The sequence below is a fragment of the Callorhinchus milii genome, unplaced genomic scaffold, assembly GCF_018977255.1.
Source record: "Callorhinchus milii isolate IMCB2004 unplaced genomic scaffold, IMCB_Cmil_1.0 Scaffold33, whole genome shotgun sequence".
Lineage (NCBI taxonomy): Eukaryota > Metazoa > Chordata > Chondrichthyes > Chimaeriformes > Callorhinchidae > Callorhinchus > Callorhinchus milii.
In genome coordinates this window covers 1,007,693-1,021,881 of record NW_024704774.1, presented here as the reverse complement: position 1 = coordinate 1,021,881, position 14,189 = coordinate 1,007,693, and the positions used below count along the sequence as shown (strand labels likewise).

General features: G+C 39.3%; 1 protein-coding gene across 1 annotated transcript in view; it reads left to right on the top strand.

Annotated features, from left to right (window-relative positions):
* LOC121851363 (protein lin-28 homolog B-like) overlaps positions 1 to 14,189 on the top strand; it is a 102,402-nt gene that overhangs the window by 22,553 nt on the left and 65,660 nt on the right. The window contains exon 2 of the mRNA XM_042345199.1: positions 3,005 to 3,189. Coding sequence (XP_042201133.1) covers positions 3,005 to 3,189 — 185 coding nt within the window. The remainder of the gene's footprint in view (positions 1 to 3,004; positions 3,190 to 14,189) is intronic.

Sequence of the window (14,189 nt, the reverse complement as noted above, 5' to 3'; positions counted from 1 at the left end):
TCGTTGCACGCAGTTAGTACAAAATTGTCTCAAGAAGGTAATGGCAAAAAAATGTGCTATGCAATAGGTTTGAGATACCGATCGCTTTAAATTAATTCGACGGAGCGATAAAAAAAAACGTATTGGAAATGCTGAGAGAGAGAAAAATCCGAACCAATGAACGCAACCATCTTAGGTCAGTTTAGGGATCGGACCTGAACTCACGCTCTGTTGAAATAACCTATAGGAAATTTATGGTTGAAGACTTCAAAGGAATTTCAGGACTGAGAGCTTCTGCATTAGTTACTGGATTCCACCCCCAGTTTATTTTTTAGAAAAAACGCTCACACCACAAGCAATACTTAAACTCCACGCTGCAGGGACAAAAGCTCATATGTTGTGTGAAAGCATATATCATTTTTTTCGACATTCATTTAAGGCGATGATGTCGAATTGGTAAACAAGCCCTTTAAGTGCAAAATTCCCCTTACAATTGGTCAGACTAGTTGGCGCCGACACGTCAGGCCAGTTTTCTGAGCAAAACGCATGGCAATGGACAATACGTGTTAATCGATGTGAAATCGGTGGTTTCCACGAAAGATCCCATCGGTGACAAACTACTTTTTTGCTGACCTGCCTTTTCCTTCTTCGGAGAGAGCCTTTTTCACATTTCTCTCGGAAATACCAAACGTAAAGGTATTCCAAAATAACAACAGAATCAATGAAGCAAACGCTTGACCTTTGAACCTTTTTGGAGGGGAATTTCCTTTTCACAAAGAATGGGGGAAAGTCGCATGTTGGAGAAGACTAATCATCTTTACTGATGATGTGCATTCAAAACCTGCCTTCTCCAGAGCCACAAATACTGTTATAAAGTCAAACGAGGCGAGCTGTTTAAAAAGGCAGCTGCTCCATGGAGCACAGCTAACCCCGAGCATCGTTTTATTAAACCCCAAGTACTGTCTGTTTAAAAGGAGATGGGTTAACGTAGAAATTTGAATTTCAGATAAGAGTGACCTCGCTCTGGGGAGGTCACCCGTCCGCGATTGTGGTGCAAGAAATAATTATAAAGTAATCAAATGGCTTTGTGGGGCTGTTGCTGTTTTCATGTAGGGCTACAGTGCCGCTAATGTGAAAAGGCACCACAAGACAGTATTCTGTGAGATCTATCTGATACGAGCATTTTATTATTTTGCTTCAAATCACCCTTTATTTTACCCATTTCCTCTGTTATTTCTTGCTTGCTCGAAACTTTTGTTTTGGAAAAAACGAGCAATTCCCCAGCCTTTCGGAAACACCCGCTGTAATGTTAACGGACAGTAACATTATTTGTGTGGAGTCTTGCGAATGAGTTTATCGATCAGGCGTTATGCCTTATCCTTACAGTCCTAAAAAGATTTTTTTTAAACCGTGACTTTTTATTTCAACACCGTGAGATTGAGGAGGGGGGGGGGAGTTTTATTCCAAAGACACAAACGAGAAGGTGGGGTTAGGTGGTGATGATGATGATGGTGGTGGTGATGATGGTGGGGTGGGTGAGGTGGTGGGGGTGGTAGGGTGGGGGGGGAGAGCAAACCTTGTGTGTTTAAACGTGCAGACGTGAAACATTTCTGCAACCCCCTTCCACCCCCCCCCCAAAAAAAAATTGGGCAAATTAGCTGGGTACAAAATCTGGAAGGTTTCCCCCCCCCACCACCCCCCCCCCCCCCCCCCCCGCCCCCCTCCCCACCGCCCCCCGCCCCCCTCCCCGCCGAATCATCGATTATGTGCGGTGACAGGTTGGAGCAGAGTGGGATTGGCTCGGCGCTGCCTCTCCGAAGGCTGCGATGTGTAATTAGCGGCAAGAAAGCATGTAATTGACGGAGTCACGTGCGCCAGGGCCAGGAAAGGAGGAAAAAAAAAGGGGCTAAAGAGGAAAAGCACGTTAGACCATGCGAGCGCTGGCCAGCGCTAAAATTTTGATCGCCGAATCCTCTGAGGCCGGATTGATGCAGAAGGTTACCCAGTGCGAGGAAAAAGTTCTCATCGGGCCGGTCTGGACATAGGGCCTGTGTGGCAACATGGCCGAAGGTTACTTTTTTCTCTTGTTTTCTTGTAAAAATTTCCCTTTGCCTACTTTTTAACCCCCAGCAGATCGCACGGGGTGGGTGGGTGGGTGGGGGGCTTTCCAACCCCCCCCTCCCACCTCCTCCACCCACACCACCCCCCACCCTCCTCCTCCCTCCCTCCCCAACCCCCTATTGTTGTGGATCTCCCAAAATGTACGTGCCCACCCGGTCCGCCCGCCCTCCCCTCCCCATTTTATTCACAAACTTCAAAAGCTTTTCGGGGGGCTATTGTGTGGAGCGTTTCTGGCCGCTTTTACGCACAGTTTTCTTTCGGGTGCGTGGAGGCAGCACAGTACACCTGCCCTCTTAAGTTTGACCGAAGTACAATCAGCGCACGCTGGATGCTACAGTAAATGTCTCCAGTGTAACCGGCTATTTCGGGTGGGGGTAGAGAGGGAGGGAGGGAGGGAAGGGAAGGGAAGGGGGTGAGTAGAGGGGAGAGGAAAGAGCTCTCGCAGTCGATGCTGCTGAACGTTGCTCGCGATTTGCGAGAGAGGTGGATATATAAAAGGCGAAGCCTGGCGGGTGGGTGCGGGTGGGTGGGTGGGTGGGTGCGGGTTGGGGGAGATGGGGTCGGGTGTGAACCAGCCCTGTTCCAGTTACACACCGGTTTGCCAACCTAACTTGCTGCCTCAAATATGGAGTAAAATCTGCCCGCATGCACATGGATCAAAATCGATATTACAATGGCTTTGCCATACAGCCTCAGCCAATACATACATCCGTGTGAATGCCAAGTGGTGCTTTTGCTTGTCTCTCCCCCAACCCCCAACCCCCCCAACCCCCCACTCCCTTAAATGTACTTTGCGATCTATTCATGATGCTTTTTTTTATTTCCACCCCCCCTCTTTACAATCAGATGAGTTGAAACATGTTTCTGTCCGTGTGTATGTGTGTGTGTGTGTGTAATTGTCCAGGAGGGGCGAGTAAAGGTGGTGGAGACGAGAGAGGAAAATTGGCAGAGAGAGAAGAGGAGTCTCAGATCCAACAGGGAGCAGGCCACTGCAAATGGTTCAACGTTAGAATGGGATTCGGATTTATATCTATGACCTCCCGAGAAGGCAGTCCCCTGGAAACGCCGGTGGATGTCTTCGTACACCAAGTAAGTTTCCGCCATTCCGTTGCTTCCATTCATAAAAAAAAAGGGTCTTATTTTTTTTCCGAGGGGGAGGCGAGCGAGGGGCTTGCCTCAAGGGAAAAATTGAGCACAGCTCATTTAAAACCGATTTGCAAGGACGATCGGTGCAAATGTTACCTAATGCTGAATGGGACTTCGTTAACGTGTGTGTGTGTGTGTGTGTGTAACAACTTTTAAGAACAAAAAGCAGGACATATCTGTACATGTAAAATTCACGTTTTGTATGTACAGAAATGCTAACACTTTTTGTTTATCAAAACTTAAGAGCCTTTGCTTTAATCCAGAGCTGCATGCGGTGGTTGGACATTTATTTCTCTATATAAGATTCTTCTTTGTTATTATTATTATTGGCACCAAAATGCAATCGTTTGCCTACAGGTCTATACGTAACGCGTGAGGGTAAAAAATGAAAGTGGCGATTGGGATTCTCTGTCGACGTAAATATCAAAATAACAGTCTGGTGGTCAGGGTTGAAACCCGGAAATGCTGCAGAACCCGAATGTTGCGTGTATTGTATTGGGAAATATTGTTGGTGTGGTGTTTGGGGGAGGGGTGGGGGGGGGGGGGTAGAAGCAATGCATACAGTACATCCTAAAATAGACTCGCTTTTCTCAATGCTTTCCCGCTACTGTGGTGTTCAGGCAGCGATCTTTTCCTACAATGGTTGGAGGTAAAACGCTGCAAATGTTTCCGATTGCGATTAGCCCGATGGTCAGTGGTGGAGTGAGTGAGTGGCGCTCGGTTTATTGAAGGAAACTTGTATCTGAGATGGTTGGCACCACCTTTGGATACAATGTTTACTGCGAGATGCAAGGTTACAGGGGCAATGCCACGGAGCACATCATTTATGCACTTGAAGAACTTTTACCCAACTCGTCTAATTGAGCGAAAATCTGATTATAACGTATGTCCGATTTTAGGGGGAGGAGTGTGAACTGTTTATTTGACTATTTGTCGCTGCGGTTCTGTTCTGCCTTAGCGGTGCGGTCCCTTCCTATTGCCTGACGTCTGCAAACGCAGGTCCTGCTCTGCTCACCCCATTTCTGAACCTCCTTCGAGTCGTTAAGTGGCAGTTAACGACCTCGTAAGATTGCTTTATAGATGAATGCAGCGACAAGACGGGGAGAAAAACCCACAAGTTTTCCAGGTTGCACAGTCCCCCTCCCCGACTAAAGCATTCAGAAATTCTTACTCGGTTGCCATCGGCGATCTAAGGTTGAAGCTCTGTATTGCAGCCCTCCCCTCCCCTCCCCTCTCCCCGCAATCTCTATCGAATCGTGTAACAGTTGTATTTTTACTCTTCACTGACCGGTTCCAACACAGCATGTGTTTTGTGTTTACTGAAATGATTGGACCCACGTCTGAATACAACGCTTTCGGTTTATAAGATAACAAATCGCCTTTTGAATGAGTGTTTTCCAAACCGATTTTTCATTGACAATTGTTCTTTTTTTTTGCAACAAAAATACGTTTATCGGGAAACGTATGCGATTCCCCTTTAATTCGCGTTTGCTTAGATACGGTGTCTTGAAACCCTTTTGTTTGCCCCACTCTTTGAGTTACATGAACGTATATTTAATTTTTATTTGATCGCCTCTGTTTGACAAAATAAAACACGTTTACATTGCCGAGTACCTTCTGCGACTGTTCTTGTCCACCTATGTCTTGATCAAATAGCGATCAGCTTTCAATATCAGATAGACATCATTTGCCGACAATGTTATTTTACTTGTGCTGAAACAAATGACACACAAAAAGGATTGAGAAATCTGCCCTTGTTATGCTTAAATCTGCTTTTAGAGTGGTGGTCAATGCACACCTTATCAGCCTTGTGATTGCACTGAAATAATCAGAGCAGGTTTTTATTGAGTTGGTATACGATGCTGCATGTTCTCCCAACATTTATTCTGTGTTCTAAAGTGATGAAAATAACAGTCCTATTTTGAAACAATATGCCACTAAAGATGATGCAGTTGTTTAATAAAATAAAAATATACTGGCATAAACCAACTTTATTGTAGAAAAGATGAATGAATGAATGATGCTCCACAACATCATAAAATAAGTGGATTTCAGATTATTTTGTAGAAATAAGTACTGTACTAAAACATGCTATCTTGTAGAGTAGTTAATTGATCTTACACCAAATACTGAAGTCAGATTTTAAATGTAGTGTCTTAAAATGACACACGTGAAAAGTAATATCTGTGTGAATAGCACAGTAAGATACATTGTAAATGCATGAAGGGTGTGGAAGAATTAAATGTTGAATTGAATGATGTACCCTACCAAACCATGCTTTCATTTGATTTGAATGATTATTCTCACATGTAGATAGCTAGACAGTGTTTCCTTATCACACAGTGTTGTTAATACCTATAACATTTTAGCATGCCTCTAGAATGCCAAAATCCAACATAAATTGATTCTCAATAATTCATATAAAAGCAATCGCCTTCTTCAATTAGGTTAATATTCAATGCAGTAATTGAATGCAAAACTTGCTTAGAAAATTCATGGTTTAGTTGCTGTGAAATTGTCTTCAAAGTAAATTAGTGAATTTCTTAAGTCATTGATGGCAGCAGTTTTTTAAAAACCGCAACAATTGCTTCCTGTTAAAGAAAGCTTTAAAACTAAAGTGGCAACTCACTAATAAGGTCAACAAACAGACTGAGGAATTTTAACCACATTAGTAGGTTGACCTCACAAGTGTGCTTGTACTAATGTACTGTACAATACATGTTGAAATGAAAAAGACTACAAAAATACCTGAGTTTTTCAGCAACTTGATTGCAATTTAGTGGGATAACTATAAGGTATATTTTTATTGTATTGGATGCAATATATAGTGCAGAATTAAAATTGTAAGCGAGTATGCTTCAGATGTGCAATCAATTCTATTAAATTGATTACATTTAGTTATATTAAAATATAAAAGAAATTAAGCTCAAGGAAACAAAAACCTCTTTTAATACTAGATCGTTTGTTTTGCTGCAAAATAAGCCATTTTTAAATCATTCTTTTCAAAATGTCTTTGAAGCATTCAGGCCATTTTAAGATCTGATTGCTTGGAACATATTTCCCATAGTTAATAAAATTAGTCTTCCTTGAGGGATGTCAGCCACATAATTATTGGGGGAAAAAAAAACCCAAACATAATGAGATGGTCATTATTAAATGATCCAACAATGACCTTTTAAATAAATGTTAGAACTGTATCCATACCCTTGTGCATTTTAAGCAAGAAAGTAAAGCTTCAAACTTCAAATATATCTGTCATTCTTGTTATTTAAACGTGTCATTCTTAAACTAGTAATGAAAGACAATTGTAACAAAATTGATAAATAATATCTTAAAATCCTATAGAAAATGTCTACTTTTGGAAGGAATTTGCAAATTTTAGTAATGGCTCCTCAATAGTTATGTAATTCAGGAGGATACAAAATAACTTACTTGGATGAATATATCTGAAATATGTATATCAGTTCCTTTCAGCACTGGATTCCTCCCCCCCCCCAGCTTTAACTTGAAGACATCACTTGTAGAATTGTTAATCATTCAGGTTCAGTTACTCGGGTCCAATTTTTGGAATTGCTAAACAGGTTTTTTCCCGATACAATTCCCATTGACATGCAGGAACTCTGCTCTGGAAGTAGATCATGTTATATCGGTCAGTGTCCCTTAGGTCATGGTGATTTACCTTTGGTTGCTAGGAGACGTCTCTTTCCTGATTTGAAGTCGTAAGGAATACCGATAAGAAATGCCACCAATTAAACAGCATTGTTTAGAAATTGGGGCTATGTCATGACCAGGCATGATGAATATCTACACAAGTAAGGCTGACTAGATGATGTGACTGAGGATATCATAAGAAAGGTAGTGCTTCAGAGAGAATATATTACAACAATATGTCCAGGCCAGAAATGAATTTTAATATCTATAGTATATGATGGACAATTAATATTCATGAACATTTAATTTGTAGTTCTCCCAAATAGTTGGAAGGGAATTTCTGATGACAGACTTGAGGACTTGCATATTCACATACATATTGTAAATAGAAATTTATTTGGATTTGTTGCACTGCTAAATAAGTTCAGTAATTTCAACCCAGAGATACTGAGGGTTAGTAGAAGTAGAAACAATTTCACAAAATAGCAGAATATTATTTGGTGCCCCCAAATTTTCTGCTTTGGCATATAGCACATTATTTATGAACTTGTGGATTTGTTTGCATTTTTTTTCTTTAAAAAATGATTGTGCTGAAGAGAATAATTGGCACTAAATAATTGCTTGTAAGGTATTGGGATTCAGGGGCTCATGCCATTTTTAGTAAGTGAGTCAGTAGTTTCAACTACCCTGTGATCAATTCTATAACATTTGTAAATTGGGGAAACATTTACTGCTTTTGTTTTGAAAAAGACTCTGATTCCACATTCAAGCTTCATAAGGGATCAATGTATCTAGCAGCAAAAGCTTACGTACCACCTATTCAATAAAATTGAGAAATAATTAAGAGCAAGACATGGGAAGAAAACCTAAGAAAGTGAAATTGCAGAGCTCGAATGGAGTATAATTTGGCTGAATGTTTAAGTGTCAAAAAGTTAGTCATTTGACATCTGATGAACAAGTTTGAGCTCTCACTAGATGCATAACAGCTACCAGAATCTCCTGGTGTGCTTCCAGGTGGGAAACCCAGCTCAGCATGAAATGAATGAGCGCATTCCTACCATCTTGCTGCCACAGCTTGGACAGACATGCTTTCCCATCAAACAGTGGTTCAATGTGAAACAGTTGGGAGTTTGAGCAGCAACTAATTACCTCTTTGCAAACCATTCAAGGTAGATTCCAAATACTGGAGATCCGAACACATGTTCGTGAACCTGGATTTGGGTAACGCCTTCCAGCAGCTGTCACCCCAAGCCTTAGAGTTTCCTCATCGGCTATCTGATGGATATTTGCCTTCAGTGTGGTGGGAGCACCTTTACTGGACATCTTGTGATGTGACAGCCACCTTGATATTCTTGAGGTCCTGCAACCCCAGGATCTCAGAACTATCAACTGGAACTGGTTAAACGTAGGTCTTATATGCCACAAGCTTGACATCTATTGGGATTTTGCTGTCCTTGAAGAAAGATGAGCATGACTAGAATACCCTTCGTCCCTTCCCTGTGCAGTCCTTCAGGCCACTGTCCAAGCAAAAGTTGGTCCACCGCAACCTGCAGGTACCAATAAGAATCAAAATTGGGACTTATGTCTTCGATGTCTTGTCTTAAGCTGTGCAGAATTATGATTCCACACTCAGGGGCACCCACCATCATGTCCCACCAGTTGGCCGAGTGTTCAAGGTGGTGAGTAGAAAAGGTCCCCAAGGGAGTCTGCCAGCAGTACAATATCATCCACTAACAGAAGCACCACAATCCTATCAGAAAGGCCTGGAACAGATGCACCAAATCTGTCCTCTTCGACGCCATCCACCATAGCTTTGAGGTTCAATTCACCGCTATGTACCTCAGAAAATCCATTGTGAGAAAATATTAATTTGTATCCATTTGGTCTCAAGTCCAAAATGTAAAGAGAGACTGAAGTAACTTGAAAAAATATTGGGAAGGGATTATAAAAGCTCTTTGGGGAGAGTAAATTCTGGTCCTATAAGTCTGTGAACTTATAAAAGGGAAAGAAAAATGAATAACAATTTTTGCGAAGGATTTTGAGAGGAGTTCTGTTAGATTTAGCAACACTCTATTTTAGATTTTTCAAAAAAAACTTTTCTTTTTGTTGTTTGGCTGATGAGACTTGAGACATTAATTCTATGTGTCTATCATTAAACAGAAGATGAATCCTATCCAGGATATTACCGTTTAGTTTCTCACTATGCGTTGCTACTGCCTCACAATTGTAACTAATCCAGTCACTGTGAAAGGTGACCATTTTGATTTCTAAAGTGTGCTTCATATCTGCTGATCATTAATAGAAAGAAGAGGAAAACCTGTGTGATTGAAAACCTGTGTGATTTGATCCTGTCTCATTAAACTGTGCAAAGTACAAGAACATGAGGAAAGGTTTATTAATTTAGTATTGGGCTTCTGTAAAATTGTGTAAAGTTGTGGAAAAGGGTTTAAATTATCTAATATTATGTTTTCCTGCAAGTCAAAGAGAGCCTTAATATATTTTTGATGACCCTAAGAGTTTTTTATATATAAGCAATTAGCATGTAGGACAAAAATAGTTTTAATAGGAATGTAGCTATATAATATTTTCCTTTCAAATGGGTTTAGAGTAGATTTTTAAAATAAGTGATCTGCAGGAATTTGTACCTTTTCATGATCAACCTATCGATTCTGATAAGAATACTGACCCTTTTGTGTTGCCTTTCTGCTACTCGCTTTTGTAAGATAAACTGCAGGGAACTGTAAATCACAATTTAATTTGTAGATCTGGCAGAACTGGTATATTGTGTGATATTTTGCTGTGACATGTTATTTGATCAGAAAGGTGAACTGTTATAACAAGCAATGTGAATTGGTAGCTTTAAAACATATAAATGGATCCAACAGAGTTTGCAAATCTGCAGAGCCTCTAGAGTTTATATGTATCCTTTTTCCCTGCCCCCATTTCAGGGTGGCAATTAAGTTAATATTTAATAATCCTTGCATTTTATATAACACCTTGTCATTTAATCCAAGTATTTCAAAAGCACTTCACTGGATTTTCTGTAAAATGTGGTGATTGTATGTTTATGAGTTTATATGTGGAGTCCTATGGCTCAGTGGTTAAAGCACTCGCCTTGCAAGCAAGAGACTTGGGCTTGATTCCCGTCAGGAAGAAATGTTGGGCAAGTTTCTTTACTCCACACGCCTTTGTTTACCTAGCAGTAAGTAGGAACCTGGTTGTTAGTCAATTGGTGAATCGCTTTTCCGGGGGTAATAATTCCTTTTTAAAAAAAATTGGTCACTTCAATCCATGATTGTTTGTGGGACACTGCTGTGCGCAATTGACTGCCGCGTTTTGCCCACAAAATATCCAATCAATTCACTTTACAGTATATTCTGTGAAGCGCTTTGAGACATCTCAAAGACATAAGGCGCTTTTTCAAATGCAAGGATTATTATTAACACAGCAGCTAATTTGAGCACAACAATGTCCCACCAATAACCATGAAGTGAATGATTTTTTTAAAATCTGGGGGATTGTTGGCCAGGACACAAAGAGAAACTCTTCAATTAATGAGAATAGATCCACAACACATTGTTCTAGGGTACTGACATGAATCCCCTTCATTTTCTATACTATTTAGAAAATGAATGTTTTAGAAGAAGTTAACTAAATCTGAAAATCACTCTGATGTGGTATGAATGCATCTGTCTTAATATTATAATCTATAGTTCATGAGAAAATTGAAGAAAGATTTTCTTTTTTCAAAACTCTTATTTCAAACTAGCATTATAATAGTCGGATTAAATTTTTATATGTTGAAAAGACTAAACTTTTGTAGGATTTAGTTTCAAAACAACTGTGTGTCCACTTAAAGCCTGGCTTTGGAAAAGGTGAACAGTTGTCACGTTTTGCATGTGATGGAGTTTACTATAAATGTACCTAACAAGTACAATAGAATAAATTGCTAAATACCATTTCATGCTTAATTGTATTTGGTTGATGTATATTTGTAACATTGAAATGAATTGTTGCTCTTTTCTGTTTCAAATGTTTTTAATGCAAAATGTTTGTAAATCTAAAAAAATGCCTCCACCACATATTTATTATCGGAAAAAAATCTTCAGTTCTTGAAAGATGAAAGATTATCATTGTTCTAGTTATGCAAGTATTTGGGGAATGCCAATTGTTCTAGAAAGTATGTTTAACTGATCCTGGACCAGATCTGGGTGACACTATCATTCTTTGAAGATCTGGACATTTGGCTTCCCACGGAGTATCCAGCTAAACTGTCAGTCCTCTTTGATGGGATAAAACGGATAAAACTCCCATGCTGATAAAACATTTGGAGTTGTTCCTGTCGTAAAATCATTTAAATATTTGTTCTTCACTTTGTCAAAGGTCTGGGTTCATTGAGCATTTGCATATGTTAATTGTGTTCTGGTAACAGAGAGTCCCGTAACAATTTGACACTTCCGCAACTGTTTCCTTGATTGTTCGTTGCCTTTAACATTCATGGTTTGTGGCTTAAATTATTAACAATTTGTAAAAAGACTCCACTTCAATCCTGTTCATGTTAAAGGATGTAAAAGTACTTTTTAACCCTTTTTTAATGTTGCAAGTGTATGTAGCAACAGCAGTTATGATCAGATTGCATAAAAACCTGTGCCATTGAAAATGTATTTAATTTATAAATAAATGTTTCAATCAATACCTGTAAACTGTAATTTAGAATGAAGCATTAATGTTGGGTTGCAATTTTAGTATTCTCTTGTGTAGTTTTACAAGAACCACCAAATAGTAATTTTGTCTGTCTTGAAATATAACTTGTCAATATTACCAATTGAGCGAATATACAAATTTGTTGTAAACAGTGACTCGTTGCAATGTTAACTCAAAATGTTTTTAATTACAGCTGTACTGATAGTTAAACATATTCTGTGTGAGATCAACATCAAGCATAGGGCAGGACCACCACACCATAATGTCCTGGGTCTCTGGGTCCAATATCTTAGAGCTCTATGATAAGTAGAGTGGGGAGAAATTAACTCACTGCACCACGCACTTACCAACTTTTATGTCATCAAGACAACATCACTTCTTGCACATATGATTGTGAGGCAGTAGGAATGAATGTCAGCAATGCCAATCTGATGACCAATAATGTTGTTATAATTATAATCTTACAGTAGTTGGCCACTACCAAGATGTGTTGCTTAAGACAAGTTTTGCTTAAGTTAATAACGACAAAGGCTTTTTATTTTATTGAAGTTTTAACCCAGTTTTGCTGCACGTTTGTTTCATTCTGAAGATTTATTTCAAGGTTTTTGCATTCAGCACTACTAGAAAGCATTCATGAATTGCTTTTTCCTCTGTCTCAAGAATTCCCACATTCTACTTTTTTAATATGTAACTAGTGCATTGTAAATTAGTCCATAGAAGAATGGTATTTAAAACCATTGTAATTCTATTCCATTCTTTTGTGGTTCCAGACAGTAATATCCTCAGAAAGGGGAAAAAACATGTAATTAGTCAACTACTAGGGATGAGGCATTTTGAATTATGGAAATCAATTTGAGAAGATAGAATTTTTTCACTAGATCTAAGGAGGTTAAGGGGTGATTTGATGAAGGGCTTCAAGATTATCAAAATTTATGATAAATAATGTGTTATTTCCTCTTGTAGCAAAGTCAGTAATGTGAATGACTGCACATAATTATAAGGGGAGCGAAGAAAAAATTAAAGAGTGTGGTTGGAATGTGGAATTCTTAATCACAAAGAAGAGTCCATACATTTTTAGGAGATTTAGGTAGATGGTTGAATATGAGTAATATTATAGGGTATGGAGAGCGAGTAAAGAGAGTAGGATTAGGCTAGGTGTATCATGTGGAGAAAAATGCCAGTGTATACTTAATGGACAAGACTGTCTGTTTCTATACTACAACATTTTTAGCATTCCATGTTATTTGGGCCATCATGTCCTGCTCATGCCAATCGAAAATGCTGCTAGCAGGCAACAAGTATGCAGGGATGGGATTTGCATTTTCTTGATTCAAGAGCCTTTCAAGTGGAGGTGGGGGGGGGCAGTGTAACGTATTTCTGTCCGCTCAAACTGGTCTGAAAAAACAAAATGCTCTCTGAACCAACGTGCCTAAAATGTATAAGAAACTGTCTTCTTTGCTTTATTTCTTACCACATGATAAAACCTAGAAACTGGTCCAAAAATGTAAACGATTGAAGTTCAAAACTAATGCATTAACAATTGCTATGTCATTCTTGCACTGAATTTGCTGCTTTTGTTTTAAAGAGCATGAATGTACTTCATTGTGTTGTGTAAATAGCTTTTCCCCTTTCAGTGAGATATTCTGAAACAGATGATGGAAAGGTTCCAGCCGAGGTTCTCTGATCACATCCGAGACCCTCCCCAGATAACCAATCTATTTGTAAGCCTGTGTAGAAGGCACTAAATTGAGGTCGCTGCTGCTCACTGATTTACGTTACTTGAAAAGACAGTTGCTGTTAATTTCTGTTTTCCCATGAAAGCACGAACCTTCAGGGAAGATAATGCCCATATGGCCATGATGAAAGGAAATGGGGCTTTGTTTTTGCATGTCTTTCGGCAACTGGACAGTTATGTGCAAAAGTTGTTGACCTTTATTTTGTGATTAACGAGCCATATTTAGAGACCTGCATTTTAAAAGCGTATACAAGATTCAATTGTTGATCAAACCTAATGCTTCTGGTAGATCGTAAAGATTCATGTACGATAGTCGCCTATTCGTAAATGTTTGAGTGCTCATCAAGGACAAGAGCTTTTTGACTCAGTTCAGTATTTCAAATACTATACAGTAGCTCAGCTAATAACATTTGGCATGTGTCTGACAATAACTGTGAGCAAATGTTTGCTCTCACAGCCTCACATACACGTGTACATACATACAAGGCAGACACATACTATCTTGATGACCTTAACCAATAACATTTTGTGGAAAGCAATCTGATGTTTTAGATTATAATGAATGCATTTAATAGAGAGTCTATAATGTGAAAAAGCACTGGACAGGGAATTGTTGCAAGGTGCACTGACTATTTGTAGGCAAACACATCGACTTTATTTCACACTTTCCTGATGGGGTTTATTTGTTTGCTCTTAACTCAAATTAAATTAAACTCATTTTTTTTAATTGGGAGGATGAGAGTCCTGTACACCTGACTTCCGATGCTGACTCATCAGCTGAAAAATGGCTGACTTCCATGTCATCAGGTTGTTGCTATGGTCACTTCAAGTGCGTTGTGCACACATGAGCTAT